The sequence below is a fragment of the Diadema setosum genome, chromosome 11 (assembly GCF_964275005.1).
Source record: "Diadema setosum chromosome 11, eeDiaSeto1, whole genome shotgun sequence".
Classification (NCBI taxonomy): Eukaryota; Metazoa; Echinodermata; class Echinoidea; order Diadematoida; family Diadematidae; genus Diadema; species Diadema setosum.
In genome coordinates this window covers 20696278-20718982 of record NC_092695.1, presented here as the reverse complement: position 1 = coordinate 20718982, position 22705 = coordinate 20696278, and the positions used below count along the sequence as shown (strand labels likewise).

At 38.3% G+C, this 22705-nt stretch overlaps 1 protein-coding gene across 1 annotated transcript in view; it reads left to right on the top strand.

Moving 5' to 3' along the window:
- LOC140235347 (inositol polyphosphate-4-phosphatase type I A-like) overlaps positions 1 to 9515 on the top strand; it is a 51807-nt gene extending 42292 nt beyond the window's left edge. Inside the window, exons 14-24 of the mRNA XM_072315374.1 lie at positions 196 to 363; positions 1133 to 1276; positions 2760 to 2945; positions 3541 to 3609; positions 4144 to 4267; positions 5255 to 5378; positions 6565 to 6705; positions 7445 to 7542; positions 7999 to 8111; positions 8688 to 8842; positions 9380 to 9515. Coding sequence (XP_072171475.1) covers positions 196 to 363; positions 1133 to 1276; positions 2760 to 2945; positions 3541 to 3609; positions 4144 to 4267; positions 5255 to 5378; positions 6565 to 6705; positions 7445 to 7542; positions 7999 to 8111; positions 8688 to 8842; positions 9380 to 9515 — 1458 coding nt within the window. The remainder of the gene's footprint in view (positions 1 to 195; positions 364 to 1132; positions 1277 to 2759; positions 2946 to 3540; positions 3610 to 4143; positions 4268 to 5254; positions 5379 to 6564; positions 6706 to 7444; positions 7543 to 7998; positions 8112 to 8687; positions 8843 to 9379) is intronic.
- The last annotated feature ends 13190 nt before the right edge of the window (positions 9516 to 22705 follow it).

Genomic DNA, 22705 nt, shown 5'->3' with positions numbered 1-22705 from the left:
AAAGCTCATTGCCTCAGAATTTGACTACCATTTCAAACATCTAATGGTGTGATGTCGTGATGTGATTCTATTTCTATGTTTTTCATTTGTGACGTTGAATTTTTTCAGGAAGCTGTTGGGCAAAGGGAAATACTCTTGGGCTTATATGTCATCATGACCTCCTTGTGAAATGTTTGAAATTCTTCTCCATTTCAGGTCACTCAGCTGCTGGAGCAGTGTTCGGTGCCCGCCCTCCAAAAGACACACCTATCGTACCATGATGCCGTGAAGGGGGAGGGCAAGTCGGAGAGGAAGCACCACAAGACGCACCACTCGCCGGACTCTGGCCCCAGCACCAGGAACAGTGCCATCAGCATCACCCAGGTATATGGCAATGCGTGCTGGAAAAAAAAAAAAAAAAAAAGGCTACCAAGTGCAAATTGCTTGATGTTGAGTGCAGGTGTAAGTGAGCTTTAGATTTGCAATGGGAATGCGAAGACCACGTCTCTTCCCGGGTTGGACAATGTGAATAGCTGTCTCGTGAATGTGCGGAATACTTGTTGTTTTTGTCAAATTGTGTCATCCTAGCATTTGTGTCGCAGATCTAAAGCTCGCTAATGTCAGGTAGCGTCGAACTGCTTATTCTTGATGTAAAAAATCCATTAAAGTCACTGATTGTCATTATTTGTTTTGTTTGCTTTGGTGTTTTTTTTTTGTGTGTGTTTTTTCGATTTCTATTTCTTTCATTTATTTATTTATTTTTTTTTTTTTTTTTTTTGGTGATAGGCCAGGGGTAGTCATCATAACAAACTCTGGGGAGAAGTGTTGGCTTTTAGTGTGTACTGCTGCAGCATATCTTAGCCACCTTTAAGAGAGTTTGCTGGTTGCTAGGAAGCTGTCAAGTTTGTACACTTGTACCAGTAGTTGGTAATTTACTGTTTATGTTGATGTCCCATCTTGTGGAGTAGGTTGGATCTGTATGATTTATGTAACTTAAGATTTGTTAATGCAAGTCGGCTGGATACGTACATCGTTAAATATATGAACAAAAATGTTGGCCATCTTGATATTCGTTACTTACAAATGAAAATGGGGTGGAATGCATATCTAGTACATACAATTGTATGTATCCTTTTTTTAACTCTCTTACCAGTCTAACTCCAGACAAAGCGTAGTGAGTTCAAACAGCATCTCGCCAAATAGCGTCAGCAACGGAGTGTACGAGGACTGGGAGCAGAGCAGACTGTACCTACAGACATCGTCGGTCCATAATGAAGAGGGTGGGGTGTCCTCATGGGTAAGCACATCACTCTGACTCAAGACTTCCAGCGATGTAAAATAATAATCGGGTATACACGGAAGTTGAAGAACATGTATGAGTGTTATTTTTAGAGGCCATCTGTTCATCCTGATGTCGCAATAAGATGAGAGAAAATGTAAGATGTGTGCAGAGACTTGCTAGCTAGTGTGACCAGGAAAAAAAAGGAAAATAAACAAGAGGAACTAATACAGTCAAACCAGTCTAAAGTAGCCACCCAGAGCAGACTGTGCCTGCAGACGTCGTCGGTCCATAACGAAGAGGGTGGGGTGTCCTCATGGATAAGCCCACCACTCTCACCCACAGTTTCCAGCGATGTAAAATAATAATTGGGTATACACTAAGTAAGTTGAAGAACGTGTATGAGTGTTATTCTTAAAAGCCATCTCTTCCTCCTGATGTCGCGATAAGATGAGTGAAAATGTAAGATGTGTGTAGGGATTTGCTAGCTTGTGTGACCAGAAAAAGTAAAAAAGAGGAACTAATACAGTCAAACCTGTCTATAGTAGCCACCCATGGGAGGCAAAAAAAAAGTGACTGTTATAGACAGGTGGCCGCTACTTACAGGTTTTTTTGATATGCTCTTTCTCTCAGAGGGAATATTTTTTAGTGGTTGTATACGGCAGGTGGCTGCTATAGACAGGTGGTCGCTAAGACAGGTTTGGCTGTATCATAAACTTTGATCAACTACTGTAAGGTCATATGAACAATAAGACATTTTGTTACTTGTTGTGATTGGTATAGTGGGACTAAATAATTTGTTATGACATTTTAAAGAATCTAGACAATGAAATGTGCCATTCGTCTTGGTAATGTCAAGAATAAGGAAAAAAGTCAAGTGACCTAATATCATGTGCTTGATAGAAACTGAACAAGTGACAACTAAAAACAACAACTACCAGGAAAAACATTAATGTGAAATGAATTGAAATGAACTCTCATTTGTATTTGTCTTTATCAAATGTCTTTTTTTATACCTTCCTTCTCCTCTTCCTCCTTCATGTATTCTCCACATGTTTTCTCCTCTTCCTTCTCCTCCTCCTCTTCCTTTTCCTTCTACTTCCCCTCCTCCTCTTGCTCCTCTCGCTCCCCGTCCTCTTCCTCCTCCTCTTCATCATCCTCCTCCTCCTCCTCTACCTTCTCCTCTTCCTACTCCTCCTCTGCCATCTCCTACTCCTTTTTCTCCTTCTCCTCTTCCTACTCCTCCTCTGCCATCTCCTACTCCTTTTTCTCCTCCTCCTCTTCCTCCTCTTCCTCCTCCTCTGCCTTCTCCTCCTCTTCCTCTTCCTACTCCTTTTACTCCTCCTCCTGCTCCTCTTCCTCTTTCTTCTAATCCTCCTCTTCATCCTCTTCTGCTCCATCTCTTCCTCTTCCTTTCCTCCTTCTCTACCTTCTCCTCCTAATCCTCTTCCTTCTCTACCTTCTGCTCCTCCTCCTCCTCCTTTTCCCCATCATCATCCAGGACTCCATGTGCAGAAAGATCCTGGACAGCATCAGCATGCTTCAGCAGGTGGTGGAGATGCTGCCAGAGTCGGCCACACCCGCTGAGAGGATGACAGCGATAGACCCCGGCCTGCAGTCCCTTGTGGAGGGCCTCAACAAGTTGCAGGAGCAGGCTAAGTTTAGCGTTGGATTCCAGAGGTTACAGGTACAAAGTTATATCTTTACTCTTTACCATTTCTTTGCCCCACCCCCCACCCCTCCCCCCCCCCCCCCCCATCCATTTTTGCTTAAAGTATTACCATGTTTATAGTATGTACATGAAGATGATTTTTTTGGCGATATTTCTTTGGAATAGGGCTTAATGAGACTATATTTATCGAACAAGATTAAAGCATAAATTGAAGGTCTACATTGCAGTTACATCAGAGGTAGTTTGAGTTGTGAAAAATGTAGGTTTTGTATTAAATTGCCCCAGCTTGTCATGAAGCTTCTAGCAATTCATTTCTGTTATTTTAGCAAAGATCAGGGTGCCAATCTGAGATTGTATATACAGTCCTGTGGCAATTCATGGATTGAGCTACAAATGTAGTCACGAATGGTGGATTTGTGTAATAAAGAGCATAGTACGTATGCCTGTGGTGTATGCAAGAGCTCTAACTTTACTCCATGAGGAAAGAGATGTCGTTTAAGATCAAGAGAGACAGAGAGGGAGAAATAGATTCATATAGAGGGAGATTTTAGCTCAGTGTTGTGTTCTAACTATTTAATGACAGATGAAATTAATGTTTTGTCTCAAATAGGAGGAGTACAGAAACCTTGACTTTCTACAAAACCTGCAGAGCAGGAGAGATCTAGTCTTCTCTCAAGTGGTAAGTACATTTTTTTTTTTCGCATTTCACCATTGAACAAGTGACATAATAGATACTCCATACTGTGTTATCATGTCTAGTATTCTTAATATGGCAAGTATTGAGAATTCTGAGCTACAATGTACAATGTATCCAGATGTACAGCAGTAGATATATGTTGGTGAATTTGAATATCAGGGAGATTTTTTTTTTCAATCCCAAATTTGGAGTGTTTTGTATGCAGACTGTCATGTAAAAGAAGGTAACTATAGCTGAGCAGGACTAAACTAGTTATAACGCCACTATTGAGATGGAAATAGATAAATAGATACATCTAGAGATAAATGGAGAAATGTGTTGAGAAAAATTCAGTTCATATGAGTATTTAATAAAATTCTGGAAAGATGGTGAAAGACTGAAATGTCATTCAGAGTTCCTGATGAGTGCAGTATCAGTAAGTTTGGAGAGCTACGTACTGCGTGTAGTTGAAATATTTTTGCCACCCTCCCAAAGTGGTGATGATGCATCTCCTTTTCCACATTCCTCCCGCACCAGATTACATCACTCATCGTTGGCGTGGTAACGCAGCTGAAGGAGAACATGAATGACAAGGGATACCTGACGCAGATGTGCAAGCTGGGATTGCTGGCCCACTATGAGAGCCTACTCAGCACATACGGTGAGTGAACTTTGACCCAATGTCCTGGAATGCTTTGATTGTTACCACTAGATTATACAGTACGTGTGGATATCAAATGCATTTCTATCGTTGAAACTATTTGTTCATATCGGTCGTCTGCATTCGTTGAACATATTTTGATGGGAGGATGAAAGAGCAAGTACAATGTACTTGTAGCCAGTGCTGCAAAGCTGATAGGATTCATCAGTTTTGGGTATTGGCACTTTCCCAACCAACTGTTTGAAAGTGTATTAATACCCTGAAAATTCACTTTGTGACATGGAAGAGCACCAAAGAGGTACCCCAAATGTACTCCTCATTGTTTTTCAGTCTTCTCCATAATTTGCAGAAATTGATTATATACCTGGTGCTTACAGAGTTCATTCCCACAATAAACTCTGTGAAAGTCCTTTTCCATCTCTGTGTCCAGTCAGTGCTGCTGTTACAAAATTAGCAAAGCTGTGCAATTGCAAATATGAATGCGGCATGCATGCTACATACATTGCATCTTGTCTCAGTACCAAGGATTGCATGTAAAGATGGCATGTGCAACAAATCCAATGGGGTTTTCATTGTTCCTGTTTTTACAATTCTATCTATCCAACCATCCGTCCGTATGTAAAAATGTGTGGCTGTTTTTCAATTTATCTGTCCATCTTACACTTTATCTACATGTATATGTATGTACCTAGTGTATCCATCCATCTTATCAATTTTTGCATATATCTGTTATTCTCATTGTCTACTGTTTCATTTATCCTTTTTTATTGCCTTCTATCTATCCATTATTCTTATTGTCTACTGGTACTATGTCATTTATCCTTCTTCATTGCCTTCCATCTATCCATTTATCCAACCATCTAGCTTTCAATCTGCCCATCCTATCTGTCTATCTGTCCATGTGTCTATTTCTGTGTTTGTGTGTTCATACACATGTGTGTATATACATGTATCTCTGTATGTCTGTTTGTTTGTTTGTCTTGACAGGTGATGAGATGGGGATGTTGGAGGACATGGCTGCCGCTGTCAAGGACCTCCAGGGCGTCACCTTCAAGCTCATCCCGAACCAGACGGAGGAGAGTGACATCAAACCAGTCATCACTGGAAGCAGGTGCGATTCATTAGCATCTTACATCCGAGAGTCGGACATTAGTGATGAACAACGTACTGTATACGCCAATATATTTAGCGAGTCTACTTTTTCACAAATCGGGACCACCCCACAATTTTGCAAGTGGTTATATTTGTGATTGTGGAGCATGGGACTGAATGGAGAAATGTACGCATGCATGTCACAATCATGTCAGGATCAGAGTTAATATTTTTTTTTTATTTTTAGATTTGTGAATAGCACCTGACTCGTGAAATTTGTGAAAATAACAACCTCGCAAATTATTGCAGTAGTGACAATTTCTTCATACTTTCCTGCATATAATGGCAAGATATCTGAAACTGGAATTTCTTTTGTTTGTGAGACTTGTATTACTACATGCAGTTGAAGTGGAAATAAACATAGTCTCATGTGTTTGGTCTCAGATGATGCATTATTCATCACCACCCATTGACCTGCCTTTCATAGATTTGTTGATATCCTAAAGATGAACAATCATATTTTCAATTGATCATTTGCAGCCAAGATACTGTAGCATATTGTCTTTCGTGTTGATTCATAGAAGTGCGCTGGTGTGTGAAAGTCATATGAAGGCCATTAGACTTTGCATGGCATTGAAAAGTTAACACCTGACATATCATCAAGCAAGCGGACCAACTTACATAGTCAGGAATTTAAATGTAGTGTGATGTACAACAAGAATGGGGAATGTACCTTGAATTTTTTTTTGGTCAAATTGTTTAATATGTGTATTTACCAGTAGCCTAGCAGACATGTTCCCATTTGCAATCAATCTCCATTTTTCACTTGTGGGTTTTAAGTAGTTGCCAAATCATTTCCCTAGTTGCAGCCTTGATATCAGTTGACAGTCATTAAGTGTGGGGACCAACTCCCTTTATATTAGTGAAGATTATAATTGTAGCTTAATGTACAAGAATTGAAATTGAAACTCAAAGTTGTTGTTGGTTTGTTTTTTTTGTGTGTGTGTGTATGTGAAATTCTTTATGTGTGTAGCAGTATCAAATATCTTCGCCAGCACATTCTCACTTGCAATCAGTATCCCTTATCATCATGGGTTTCAAGTACCATAGGTAGTCACCAAACTGCTTCCCAAATCTCAGCGGTGTTGTCATAGAACTGCCCAACTAGAGGTGTTTTTTTTTGGTCTATTTTCGTACACTCCCAGGTGCAATGTGGTTGTGGAGGTGCCACTGGACATCAACGCCATGGCCAAGCTGCCCGATGAGCTCAGCCGGGGGCAGACCATCAAGGTCACTCCCGTCCTCTTCACAGTGGGCATCAATGAGGAGCAGTCACTAGCCGAACTGTGAGTCACAACACCCCTACACCTTGCTACGCAGATCAAATGTTGTTGCTACGTAATCATGATGTCTTTGAATCTCGCAGTATATGCTTTGTTCAATTTTGGCAATGTGTTAAAAGTTGCGTCCAGCAAATTTGATTGATGCATTGTATAGGCTGTAGAAGTGTCAGGCTATTTGGAAAGAGATATTAAAGTAAAACCACAAACATTGGTTGCATGGAACTTTCGCAAATTGGAGCCGATGGCCTCTTTCAAGGCAAAAACTTTCGCAAATCGCCACTGGCATTCAATGCATTGTGTAGACAAGCACTTTTGTGTGCATTTCACTTTCGTGAATCTTGGCCCCTCGTGAAATTTGCAGAAGTTTCATACACACGAAAAATTTCTGGTGTTGCAGTATCGTTTTGAGCACAGTACATGACTAATCTATACACCATATATTTAAAGAGTCTAATTTTTCGTGGAGAAATGTATGCGTACATGTCATATCCATGATGGCATCCCAGTTGATATTTTCACATGTTTTTGTAATTCACAAATGGCACCCAATTAACAAAATTTGCGAAAAATAAAAAACTCACAAAATATTCAAGCGCATACAGTATCCAGCCCTAGCAGTATCCAGACTGTGGACAGAGAAATGAGTACTGGATGTGAGACATTGCCCAACCAGAAGGAACTTGTATTTACAAAGCAGGTGTGGATTATGTTGTTGTTTTGTTGTTGTTGTCTGATAATACAGGTTTGGTGACACATCACTCCAAGAGGCCATCAACAAAGAAAACATGCACAAGCTGGACTTGTACTTTGACCGCTACCTGAGGCACATCTCCTCTGAGCGTGAGCTTTCTTTCATTAATTTGCCAAATCCGTCAAAATTTACTCTGCACGTACAGGCTTTGAAGTAATTTCAAGCAAAAATATACCTTTAATTCAGCGTATATGTGTAGATTTAAGGAATGCAGCAAAATATTAGAAAAAAACATCGGTGAAGTTTGAGGAAAATTAGACCATTTGTTCAAAAGTGATGAATGGATGGCTACAATAGTTCACAATATCATGATGGCTGCAATAGTTCACAATGTCATAGTAATGGAACAGTGTAAAATATAAAAAGAATATCACATGTTTTCATTTTTCTCACATTATGAAAGAGCACTTGCCTGCTTCAGTAGGCAGATGGGGAATAGCATGTCGGTAATAAGTTGAGGGAATGTGTACTTTTTGTCCATGTAAACCAGAAATACAATTTTGATCTTGTTCTTCTCTTCAACTCTGTATTCTGGCTGGCTTTAGAGCGACCACATTCCAACAGCTCCCTGAGCGTGGAGCTCCTCATGACGAGTCTGAGACACCATGTGCAGTCCAAGAGGCAGAAAAATGTGGAGATTCTTCATATAAGTAGGCAGGTGGGTATTTTAACACATTCATGCACTCCATTTATTGTACATCTCCCTTTTTGCCTCTGCCAAGGAGGTTATGTTTTTGCTCCTGTTGTCTTGTTTGTCTGTCTGGTAATGTTTGTTTGTTTGTCTGCCTGTTTGCAAAATAACTAAAAAAGCTATGAATGGATTTGGGTGAAATTTTCAGAAAAGTTGATAATGACACAAGGAACAGATGATTAAATTTTGATCATGATCCACATCACCATCTGGATACTAGTGAGCTTTAGAGCTGTGACACAAATGCTAAGATGAAACAGCCTCCCAGTTTTAAATAGAGAGTGGAAATGGCTGTCTCACACATATGCAGAACCCCACGTTTTGCCTAATTAGCGTTGTCTAAGCATTAGCGTTGTAGATCTAAAGCTGGCTACTGTGGGTGGAAACGAGCTGCTTGGGTGAGGTCTGCACTCTCCTGAGTGCTTCTCTAGTATTTTGTATTGAAGCATCTCCACACGGAAAACAAAGTGACTTTCAAAATGCTGAAATATACGTAATGTTAAACATTATTATTTTCATTCTCATTGTTGCCATGGTGATTAGTTGGTGAGGCGCATCAACGGCATCCGATTCACCAGCTGCAAGAGCGCCAAGGACAGGACGGGCATGTCGGTGACCCTGGAGCAGTGCCAGCTGCTGCAGGATGAGCACAGCATGGAGCCCCATATGTTTGTCCACCTTCTCAACACCATGCGCAGGTCAGTGTCATCTTGTCCCACCGACCCCCTCTCCCTTGGTGTTATCAAAGTGCTCCCTTCTTCTTGTTAGTTTGTTGAACCCTTTCTATGCCCGTGAATCAAATGTACACAAATCTCACACACAAACCAATGGACAGGAAATGAATGCGCACACAAAGGGTTAAAGATGCTTGTTTTGCATCAGAATTCTCACCTCGGTAGTGCAATCTTTTTTTTTTTTTGGGGGGGGGGGAGATGGAATTTAGTTTCCTTTGTTTTGCAGTATCTGCCTACTGTGGTTTTAGAAATATACCCAGGTTTATGTTCTTATGCATGTGTTTGATGATGTCTTTTGTCGATTGCTCAACTTGTCACACTCATTTTTTTTTTTCTTCAGAAAGGCATTTTTCTTTTGGTTGTTGAGATGGAGCAGTTCTAAACAATCCTTAAATGCCTCATTTAAAAAAAAGAAGAAGATGTTTTTCTTGCTTTTCAGCTGTTTCTTTTATGATGTCGTACACTCATGTAACGCTTCCAATATTTTCTTCCTCTCCACAGCGAGGGTACGAGGAGAGATAACTCGAGAAAGAATACGGGAATCAACCGGTATGCGTTTAACAAGATGCAGCTCAAGGCGTTCCCCAAGCTGTACCGCCCTCCGGAGGGGACCTACGGCAAGAATGTGGTGACATAGCAGGGTTGTGCACACTCAGGTCAAGCCCTGTGATGAGACATGAAGTTGCCCTCTGCAAGCCCCCTGAGGCAAGGCTCACAGTCCCATGCATGTCGAAGCATGTTGTCTTTTGGTGCAGTATGTCTGGAAAGGAGATGATGTTACGTGACTGACATCCTGTGGAGGGATTCTAGTGCTTAGGATCAAGAGTGTCGACACAAGGGTCGAGAGTGTCTGCTATGTTTAAGACACATTCAAGCCAATGTTGTACGAAATGCTTACTGTACCTTCAAAGAGGTTCACTTCCTATTGATTCTGTGAGATAGGAGCAAAGTGACCTATGAGCATGGATTTAAGAGGGCAGCACACAGGATTCAAACCTAACTTTATTTAAAAATGGCCACTGTAACTGTAGCACCACTCACTGGGAGTGCTGAACAGGGTACGATTATTGTGTACAATGCAGAGCTACTTGGTACAAATGATATACAGTCTGCTGCCCTCTAGAGGGGATCTGTAGCACATTTGAGGCTGTTCAGCTGTAGCCTATGCTTGACAAATAGAGTGGATCTTACAGTGTACTGATATAGAAAGGAAAGACAGTTCAAAAAAATATATATATCATGTGAAATTGAGTGAAAATAGGTACATATTTTTAACAGCCTCTGCATTATTGTATGCGTAGGGCATATACCGTTTAGTGCATCAGCTTTAGCAATTGTCAGTTTAATGCCAAAGCCATGTTAGATCTGAATTTTACGTGTACAAAGTCTGCTGTAGCTACATAGTCTGTGGCATTAAACTGATGATTGTATTTATATTACCATGTGCTGGGCCACTTCTTTTTGAGATGCACCCAACTAGCTGAGACCTCACAACTGTGGACTTCTGGACAAAGATGTAATGCCACACCTGGTATTACAGACATTCTTGCTTGTATAAGGTTGTGTTTGAAATAGACCTGTACTTAAGTGATGATGCCCTGTGTGTTACAAAGATTCTCAATACACTGCTACAAAAGTAGGACTATTACTGCTGCAAGCACACCAGCGCACATACATACATGCGTACCCCATGTACACGTACATGGTTTAAAGTCTTCTGTCGAACTGTTTTGTTAATATGACGTCCTGGTTACTTTACATTCCAGGTACACATACATCTGTCCATTGCAATTTTTAGCAATGCACTGAATTATCAAAGAAAGGTTTTCCTTTTAGATGAAAATGTTGTGATATCATTGCTATCTCCTTCATGCTATTACTGTTACTGCCCCAAAATCTTCTTTTTTTTTCAAATTTATTGTTATTGTGTCAAATTGATTATGATAAAACAAATCTGAAAGCTTGTAAACGGTCTTAATGGAGAATATCTCCGTATACACTTTACAACCACAATGACAGTGTTTCAGTCAGATGCAAGGTAGAGAAAGTGCTCTAGCATGCACGAATCAATTTCTAGAAAACAAGTGAAATTTCAAATATTATTTTCTCTGTGGATGTTGGTTGTCTAAGGTTGGGTGGAAGACTTCCCCGGGGTCTATATAAGTACCATTAGTACTTTAGCCATGATTGACAGATGATATCATTGACAGAATCTTGGTTTGAAAGTTGTTGTTGGGGTTTTTTTTAATTTTTTTTTGTATGCTTATCCAAGTATTCTGAAAAAGAATAGTAGAAATCCATGACACATATTTAGATATTCTTTTGGCTACACAAATGATGATCATGGTATTATCATAAATCAGTACAAGTCAACATACGCTCGAGTTGCGTAGTTCCTTTCGAATAAAAATTACATACTGGATTACAGGCTTGATCGGTGGAGGAGCAGAGTGATGGGTTTTGTGCTCTGAGCCCCTACTACCTATCGTTTCACCATTCAGGCTGCAGAAGTCGAGCACATGCAAAGCAAAGAGGAACAGGCACCTGGTTGCAAAAAAAAAAAAAAAAAAAAAATTGTTTCAAATGATGTGCGGTCCCTCTCTGAAATCTCCGGCCCCACTGCTGATAGTGACATTGTCAAGATGCTCTTGTCCCCAACGCAGGCACCGTGAGAATTTGATGCAAGAAATGGACATTGCAAATGAGTGTAAAGGAGATAGCAAGTTCAGACATTGGCATAGTGGGTGTCACCTTTGCTTATTTTATCGATTTTGTGTGTTTGGGTTTTGTTTTGTTTTGATTTTTTTCATGGTTCTGAAGACAGTGCTCTTCTGAGGTCAATGTGACTTCATACAGAAGTGCGTCATGATAGGTAGTAGCACAACTTCACAAGGTCAGTTTGAATGAGGAGAAATATTTTGGGCATGACGGTAATCAGGGAAATAACCATATTTCACTTTTAATGGTAGAAAAGACAGCAATACAGCATCAGTGAGTATCATGACTGTAAGATTCAACATTTTCCAATCTTTGCTAGTGTGTGTAGTGCAAGCGATGAAATATAAATCCGTGCTTACTAGCCAGTTTATGAAGAATCTGTTTTATGTGCATTTTTCATGGTTTCTGTTGTATTTATTTGATGCATATATCATTCTTGTAGAGTTTGTATGATAATTATGGTGCTGAATGAATGTTTAGATGAAATGTTAACAGTCCATATTGACAACTCAGTTAACTATTTCATCTGGCAATAATTGAATAATAGATATATGAGAATATAATATGACCTTGTCTGCCACTTTTCCAAACTCTCGTCGTGCTTCTTCTTTTAAATTGTGTTTCACCTTCTTTTCTTTCTTTCTTTTTTCAGACTCTCCACCTATATTATACTTTTCATATCCTGTCGATTCTTAATTGCAATTGATGAGTATCAATCTTGCCTATCTTTGTACAGTGTGTGTTCACAATTCACACCCAAAAACAGCCAATATAACTTCTAAAATTATCCTCTTCTATCAATTGCATGCATCAGACAAATAGAGAGTCCAGTCTGAATGTGATTTATGTGCATTGAAAATGATGTTGGCATGCTAAGTGTATTTAAAAGGAGCAAAAAAAAAAAAAAAAATATTGTCTTTTGTTCGACAAAATTTCGAATTCTACAGAATACAAGTATATTGCCGTATTTGGTCATAATTTATTTAGTGTAGCAAAGAAAGTATGAAAGAAATGTAGTGCTTATCGTAATTTTACTTTATATGTGAGGCAGTTGCATCTTTGCCTTTAATGATCTTGTTGACCTGGTGATATGGTAGCAGGCTAAGTGGATTGCATATGACTGATAAAGTAGATCTAGGCTCACTTCTTTCTTTAAAGACACATTTTAGCAATGTTTACCGTTTGAAAAAAATGCGTGCTGCATGGACCCAAACTCTATCGTTGCCACCGGAAGTATGAAACTATCATAAAAAAATATTGCATATGGAAATAATAGCTAAATACTAAAAAAAAAATAGATATCTTTTGGATTAACTGCATTCACCATATTCAATTGTTCTCAAAGGCAGTAGTGTTCAAATACAGAAGTGAACTCAACAATCTTTTTGTCTTTTCTTATTTTTTAACCTCCTGGACATCAAGCAATGCCTTAATTTAGACAAACATTGATAGCTTTGTGTTTCCATATAACGACTTGTACTTAGCAAGGACTCAAATAAAGTATTCATGCTTTTGCAATGTTGTAACAGAATTATCTTTCCTAATGTACGTCCGGAAAATATCTATTTTCACGACAATGTTTGTCCACCTATATGTACCAAAGTTCACCAAAGAATGCACCTCTTTGAAGAGGAGAATGTATGATAAAATTGATATTAAAACAGGGGAAGATATCACACAAGTCCTGCCCTTCAACTTTGATTGAAGAAGTATACAAATGAATTATATTTTATGATCTGTGCAGATAAACGTAATTGTTCTTCTGTGGTTGAAGGAGAAATGAACTTCTTTATCTGATGAATGAAGAACATAAAACTATGCACGATTTCTAAAGCCTATATACTATAGATAACTATTAAAGATTTTATATGATGCATCTATATCTCACAGAAAACAGGAATTTCACATCTTTTTATCGCACAGAGATAGTATTCAGAAGTGGTGATGAGATTTGCATTCATTTATCTCAAGAGGTAAAAAATATCTAAATATAGACCAATGACATTTGATAGATTTATATATTATGAAAGTTTTGTACATGACTGGCACATTCAGTATTATCCTGCCTTATAAAATGGTGGTATAAGTCCTAATCAAATGGCCGAGAGCAGTCACATGACCAGTCACATGACCAGTCACATGACCAGTCTTTTTACTTTGCCTAACATGCCCAGCGCGTCACTGACTGCATACTAATGACTGCTCCGAGATACATCTGTGACTGTGGCTTGCCGTTATCATGCCCAATGACATCACAATCGCACACTTTCGCAATGCATGTGCAGTCAGTTACAAGCGTGCGCTCAGTCACCTATTTGCCGTAAACAAATTTGTGTTCAGTACCAGTGTGCTTGGAACATTTCTTCTGACATTTTGGCTGTTTCAAAGACAAGTTCTATGTGTACCTGACTAGTATTTACCCATAAAAGTAAATGAAAAATAGTTCATAGAACCATTTTATGAAGTAAATAATGCAAATAATTATAAAGTAAATAATGCAAAAGTTCGGGACATTAGTGGAGATGCCGTTCACTCTCGGGTATTCACGATGTTGTGCAGCATGTACTCAGCTGCACCTTGTGCATGTTACGCCATTTTGCCATTACCCTCGAGTGTGGTGCATCTCCACTAATTCCCTCTCACCTGTGCAGTATTTGTATACTGCTTAGTTCTATTAGTCATGTCCAATAGCACTCATTGAAGAGTTGGTCATAAGCTTGGGTAGGGTAAAAAAACAACAAAACAAAACAGAAGTGTTAAAGTCATGAGTTCGAAAATCTGGAAAACAATGTGCAAATTTGTGACGGTTTTTTATGTTTTCGATGCCACCTAGGCATTATTGATAGTGAGTTGCTGTGACTTTTGAAACATTACAACTACTGTATTTCCAAAATTTCAAGCGACGTTATATTGGTGGATGTGACGATATGAGGTCTATAAAGGTGGGATAAGAAACGTACATACATTGTGTCATAATGTTGTTGAATCGTGAACCCTGGCATTGTGATGATTCAGGTATTGAAAGAAGCAAGATTGAAGTGAATGCTTTATGTCTGTGCTACAGCATCAACAACAAAATCATTTTGATTGAAAACAATGAAAAAGTAGTTACAAGCAATATATTGAGAATCCGAGCAAAGTCTAGTGGATTTTGAGAAGATTGTGGCAGTTTTAACTTTAGTGATTCTTCAAACAGTGGTATCCCAAAGGTGCCCAAAAATTACTGATAGCTCTCCTGGTCACGTTGCCGTAATGGTAACAAAGTGCTGGTAGTGATTCTCATATTTGCTCTATGCACAAATTTTAAAACTTATAAGGAAAGTACCTTTTTTCCCTTCATTTTGTCAAAATGATAGATACATCATGATTTTATGCGCTGTAAAAGCTGCTATTTTTGTATACAGATGATTTTGCCTATGAGGAGATCACGGACATTTTCACGGAAAAGAATCACAGAAGATTATGTTTCTGCGATTTGGCTATTGTTAACTCCGCCACTTTTCTGTACGGGACAATATTTAGCATGTTGTTGAATTTGTGACCCAACATCAATTCATGAAATTCATGAAAATTAAACCGGCATAAAAATAACAGCTTTTGCAGTATCCAAAGAATTTCTTTGGTAAGTTTTCCAGGAAAATGAAGTGTTGTATGTCTCTCTGTGTGTGAGGCAAATTAGGAGTGTGACTTGGGAACTTCTAATCATGTGATCAGCAATTATTGGGGCATTGTATCAGGTGATTTGCTGATAGGCAGTCATTCAAACAGAACTCCTTATCATCTCTCAGATTTTGTTTTGTTTTGTTGTGTGTTTTTGTTTTAACCCTTGAGGACGAGTCCCTAGTATACTTGGGCAGGTGTCTATGGGAAATGCGTGTTGTAGCAAAATCAGCCTGTCCTCAACAGGCTAAAACTTGCCACTGGCCTGTTGATTTATTTTGTGGTGTTCATTCAGAATGATTTCATCTTTTGGGGGTGAATTTTCCTTAAATGTTCCTCTCTTTGTTGGAGACATCATGTCATATTAATGCAAGATACTAGGCAACACTCATTGTAAGCTTGAATAGCAATGCTGTAGTTTCAAAGTTGTGATGACTTTAACATATTCAGCATTATTATCTATGTTCCATTATGAATTGTTAAGAATGTTATTTTCTTTTATAAACCTTCAAATGAGCAAAAGCAGATAAGTATTGCATCAAACCAGAATATATTGCATGTATGCTGACTAGTCATAACGGAAAGTTTCATTTAAAATGAAAGAAACAAACGAACCAAACAAAGAATGTATAATCATACATTCTGAACTGGAACTAACTTGAGATGTATACCTTCAGAATGTGGTGTGCTTGGGATAACAAATTATGGACAGGGTCGTAATACACTGCACATTATGGAGACGTTGACTTTATGATAGAAATATGGTGTAATGCACAAAGATCCCAAAATTGTGAGGTGGGCATTCAGGTGGCGAAATACTTAATTTAACTCATATCTGTTCAAAAATGCTAGCAAGCATATTGTTTAGGAGCTAAAAAATTCACTTTACTTTGGTTAGTACCCAAGAGAATAATGGATTTAAACTTTAGACATCAGCAGACCAGGACTGTTTGTTCTAGAAAACCCAATTTGCATTTATTTGAAAATGTCAGGTAGGCCCTAATTCAAAGTGGCAGAAATATACCGTAAAAGTGGAATTTTTGCGGTGTGGAAATTTTTGCGCAAGCAGAGACTAGCTTGAAAATAAAAGCACACAAAATATTTGTGCTTGTTATACGTATCACTATCAAATATCTCAATGCCACAGAGTTAAAAATGTGAAATTCATCTTCCCGGCCAATTGCGAAAAAATTACTGACACACAAATATTTGGTGTTATAGTCGTCGGAATTCATGGATCTGCCCTAAATTTTGTTGTGGATTGTTACAAATAGATTGGATTATACGTGTATATGACTGGTTTGCTAATCTCATTAAGTTTCACACATGGTTCGATAACTTTAAACATGAGATATTCACGGAACAGAGTATCTCCGTGTTGTTTGTCAATTCGTCAAATGTGTATTTGTATTGCCAAGTGATGGTTCGTCGATAGTTTACAATTTGTGTAATTGCTTTGATCACAGAGCAAGGTGAAAGATATGTAGCCATCATGAAATATATTTGTGTATTTGCAGATTTGTGTATTGTACACTGTGTGTATGTACAAATATGTATTTATGTATGTGTATGTGTATATGTATGTAAGTATGTATGTTTGTATGTATGGTTGATGCAGAGTTGCATTTCTGTTTTAATAATGTTTGTAAAATTTCATATACTGTGACATAGATATGTATAGGATTTATATTAAACTTTGAAAAACAAAAATATAGATCTACGTAAAGTTTCTCTTGACATACACATTCTTTTATAGTATGTACATTGACTCTACTAATGCCTTGAAATGGTATATCTGTCTTTTCTGTGTGAAAGGAATATTGGACCATGTTGATGAAATGTGATGTCTTAGGGTTGGATGTCGCAAGTATTGAATAAAAAGAAAAAGTGACTTTACATCTTTTATTTTCTTTTTTATCCTCCTTGCTGTCTTATTTTTATAATCTTTTCACAAAGTAATTTAGACAGAAGATGGTTGAGTGATGATAATGAACAAAGGCAAACAAATGTATTGAAGCAGGTGCATGATACTGTTTACGCTGAATATTTGTGAGGTTTTTGTTTTCGTGAATTTCGCAAGTTGGGGGCTTTTCACAAAATTAAAGACACACGAAGATAACAACTCTGATCACGATGTGAATGTTACGCACACATATACATTTCTCCATTCAGCACTGTACTTCACTGTCATGAATTTAATCACTTGCAAAATTGTTGGGAAGTCCCAATTCGCAAAAATTTAGACTCACTAAAAATAAGGCATATACAGTAGTCGGGTTGCCTTGTAAGTTAGCCCATCAGTAACTGAACCCCCCCCCCCAAACCGTCTGTTTTTTTATAGTTTCGTGCTTTATCGTTTTTATTATTATTTTTTTTTCATATAGAATATATAATTATGTAATTTGAATGAGATCAAAGGTCAACACGTACGCTTCAGTGCACATATTCACTAATAGGAGCTATTCGTTGTTTTTCAAATGCGCCTTGGTAACAATGAATGAAGATTGATTCACTCAGACCACCCATGAATCCCCATACTACTTGAAGTTAAAGGGTGTGTACAGTTTTGGTTGAGGTAAAGATTTAGCTTTTAACGTTTTGTGAGATATTCAGAAACTACTCTATGAGATGTCAAAGAGCATGCAGTTCTAAGGGGTATCAAAAGTTTATTCGATGAAAATCGGTTTTGAAATGGGTGAGATATCCAAAAACAAAGTGAAACAAAGAGATACTAATAAAGTTGGGGCATGTCGCCTTTTATTATTAACACTTTTTCGGATATCTCGGCCATTTGAAAACCAATTTTCATCAAATAAACTTTGAATCCTTCTTAGAATTACATGCTCTTGCATTTCAAAAGAGACTTTTCATTATCTCACTTAGGAATGTTCAAAACATGAATCCCTACCTCAACCAGTACTGTACAGTCCCTTTAAAACATAGTTCTGGTAAGGGTCTCAGAACCCGTCTTGCACCATTTCATATTTGCTTGCAATATATTGAAAGAGGCTACCAAGAAACTTACCTGGCTGACGCGATATGCCAGGAAGATGAGTTGTTTTGGAGTATTTTGAGAGCAAAAGAAAAAGTCGGTATACCGACTTATATTCCCGAAGGATCCAGGTTAACTCGGTCTCGGGGACAACTCGGCCCTATTTCAGACAATTTACATGCAGTTCGTGATCGCTGTATTCTGTACATAGATGCACATTCATTTGGTATGTGCGCAAAAGAGGTTCTTTGATGCACGCGTTGTATCAACTTGGCCCATAGCTGCGTCCAGCCAGAATATGAAGCACTCCTAAAGCACAACACTGTACAATCCAGAGGGACAACTCGGCCCTCCCGTCAAAGCAAGGGCGAGTTGTCCCCAAGTCCAAGTTAGCCTGACCCCGATCCGGGAAGTTCCGAGATGCGAACCTTTTTGGTTTATTTCTCATTTTCATCGTTACCCAACAAATATCTTGTTATTACAGCATTAGTCCACACATTTCTTAGGCATACGTGCACATTTTGGAGCGAAATTTGACAATTTTGCAGGCGTACCAGAACTATGTTTTGCCTTTAAGGAAGAATGAATCCCAAATATACAAACATGTATATTGTTTGGAATGAGTGACTGCAGAAAGATATGTAGAATATATCCATCAATTTTAAGGAAAATTAGATAGTCCTTTCAAAAGTTATTGATTTTAAAAGTTTTGGTATATATATATATATATATATGTATATATATATATATACATATACACATATATTTGTGGGATATTCAAGAAGACTACAGACATTTGTGATGTCAGAGGGAACAATGTGCTAAAAAAAAAAAATGAAGAGAATGAAAACAAATGAACCATTGAATATTATCCTGACTTCCTCATTTTGTGTGCCATTTAATGAAACTGTTACCCGTTTTATTTCATTCTGTTCATCAAAATTAACTTGAAAATGGAATAGATTTGCATTGTAGTGAGCATATCTTTCCCCTAATACACATCTAAACAAAATGCTTATAGTGTTTCTAGAAGGTAGCCTGAGTATGTTGCAACAAGATATTATTGGTGAGAGAGGGACCTCAGAGGGTGACCGAGAAAGGGAGAAATCAGCAGAGACCATGGAACATTTAAAAAGCTTCTGAAGTCATATATGTTCACATCTTGTTTGGGTTGAATATTCATTGAATTGCTCATCAGGTATATATTTCTATCTCTTTCTTCTTCTTCAATCTTCTTATGCACAACTATGATTATAATGTATGTTATTCTCTTTATTATTATGTCCCTCTGCGCCTCAGAATAGGCTACTTGATCGATTGCACATTACAAATGCTGTACTTATTGTTATCAAATCAAGCAAGTAGAGACACATAGTGTATCATGATCATATCTGATCAGAATTACATAATTAATGTCAAATACTTCCCTGACATGATATATGACATTGACACAAACTTCCCTGTTGATATTCAATTCAATTCAATTCAATTCAAATGTTTTTCATATATTTCTCATAATGGGGAAAGTATCTAATGACAAGGTAATAAACACACACAACTTTAACATTATGTAAAAAGTGTTACAGAAACCATAATCATACAATTGTAATACATGTTGATAATCATGTGGTAACAATTCAAAGCTTGTGCAAGCAAGCAAAATATATGTACTGGTAATCTACATTTAAAAGAGAATTTGTTAAGTTGTATTTAGAATTTAAAAAGAAGAAAAAGAGATAATCATAGTACCCCATGAACAGCGAACACAGGCATCATTTGAAATGAAGTGAACATAATGCTGTGGAATATAGCTGGGAAGATATAAAAAAAATATATATGAATTTGAGAGTAGGGCCTAAGTGATTAACTTTGAACTTCTACTTTTTTGAGAAAATGCTAAGTTTTGCTAGTTTTGTTTTAAACCATATTCAATCAGAGGCATCAAAGGACGTTCATAACTCATCACATGTGTAAGACAATGGGAATTAGTTCATTAATGAATCTGTGGGTTTACCTGCTACAGATTTGATTTGACTTATCCATATAAGATTGGAATAGATACTTATTCATAATATAAATATGTTATTTAAATTCATGAAATTCTTCCGTCGAGATGTTTTCATTGCAACTGATTGACAAATTGCCCTACATCGACGTAAATAAGCACTGAATTGATCAGTGTTTTAGTAGTAGCCATGATAAAAAATCATGGGCGTACATACTCGAGCAGGATTCGAACCTACGATCTCCTGATCACCGGACAGGCGTCATCTCCACTAGACCACCGAGCTTTCGCCCGACAGCAAGTGTTGGTTCTAATCCTTATAGCATGCAGCGGGTACTGCTTTTGTTACGACCAAAATCACTCTGAGAATGATCGCACAAAAGAAACAATCAACTGATGTTCAGGCGGTTTATTAACAGTGATATTGTGGGTACAGACTTGTAATCGGTTTTCACATCAGTACAATAATGATCACTATAAACAAATATAAGTCAGTAATGGAATCACTTACTCACTAAATCACGAAATCCCTACAGTTTCCTGGTAGTGTCCAAATACGATGCTTGATGCACAAATGAATGATCTGTGATGCACCGATGAATGATTCCTCCGACGTAAATCCAGAGGCACAGGTTACAATAGTCCGCGTTATAAATCCAGGGTATAGTCCACGATAGATGTCCACAGCAAAACGTGTAGAATCCAAACGCTATGACGACCACGTCCAGTTGCGGCGTTGAATAATGATTCACTTTATAATGTCCAGCAAGGAATCCAGCCCGTCACAGCTTAACCGTAATAATGTCCGTTGACACTAAAATATGGAGTCTATCTCCAATGTAGGCAAATTAATTCTCTGCAGGCAAAATGTCTCCCAGGCCTTATCTCCACAAACACAGTTTGTATAGCAGGTCAGCAGGTAACACAGGACTGACTATAACAAGTCGCTTCAGAGCCAGAAGTGACGTAACTCTCAGAGCAGAGGTGTTGGGTACTCTGCCTATCTCAGAATTTCTCCTGCTTATATACTATCCATTCACCCCTTTCTAGTACATTCTGTAATTTTCTCCAACCTGGGGCCACATACCTGAACATACTAGCAAGTCCAAATTCCAGGAATCCTGGATGACTCACTGCCTAATATGTGCATAACATCATTGCCAAAATTAACTACCAATCACATTGGGTTACAAGGGCAGTGCCTTACTCAGCCAGCACTTCCTAGAATTTTCTGGAATGGGTTAAATCATTCTAGATTGAGTGAGCTATAATGTATTTCCTGTCACATGCATACATGTACTGTAGCTACATTGTATACCATGTAGAAAATTCTCCACTGATCTGGTCAGCCTGTATGTACTATATCTATATCATATAGAATGTTCTCCATTATTCTGGTCCACCTGTGTACATACACATTAAAACAACCATGCATACAGCCTTGATACATGTACATAACTACTTGCGTGTACATTTGTGACACCATCCCCCATGGGAAAAAGAAAGCCTTGCCGTAGCAAGGGTTTCTTTTACCTTCACAATTTCTTATTGTTATTTACAACGAATGTGAGGTAAAATCCAACTCAAACAACCATAATCACATACTATCACATGCCTTTTGAAAAGCTGCATTGATTCCATGTTCTCTTTTCATGGATACCAGTTACATTGATATTGCTTGGATTCTCGGAGCTTATACAATCATGTCAAACTGTTTTGCATACATTAATGGATATGCTAAACACATACAATGTACACTGTAAGTGATATGCGGTGAAAACTTTTCACCTTTGATACTCTCTTCATGTTACACTCTTGACAAAGCGTCAGCAATTACATTATTTTTGCCTGCCACATGTTTGATTTTGAGAGCATATGGCTGCGTCATCATGCTCCATCTGAACAGTCTATTGTTCTTCATTTTGAACCGGTCTAAAAAGACCAAGGGGTTGTGGTCAGTATAGACCGTGATCTCCCCTTTGCTATTTGTCAAGTACACTTCATATTGCTGGAGGGCAAGGATGAGACTGAGAGCCTCCTTCTCGATAGTTGAGTATTTCTTTTGGTATGCGTTCAACTTTTTGGAAAAGTAGCTAACCGGTCGTTCAGTGCCTTCTTCATCTTCTTGGAGCAAAACCGCTCCCACTCCTACATCACTAGCATCGATTGCCACTTTGAATGGCTTTTGGAAGTCAGGAGCTGCCAGAACAGGCTCATTAGCAAGGACTGCTTTTAGTTTCTCGAAGGCCCTTTGACACTCATCAGTCCAGGTGTACTTTGCCTTACCCTTCAGCAGGTTTGTTAGGGGGGTGACTACAGTGCTGAAATTTGGCACAAATTTCCTGTAGAAACCAGCCATGCCCAGGAATCTGAGCAACTCCTTCTTGGATTGGGGGATGGGAAAGCCTAGTATAGCTTCTACCTTGGCTTCTCTTGGCAATACCTGTCCCTG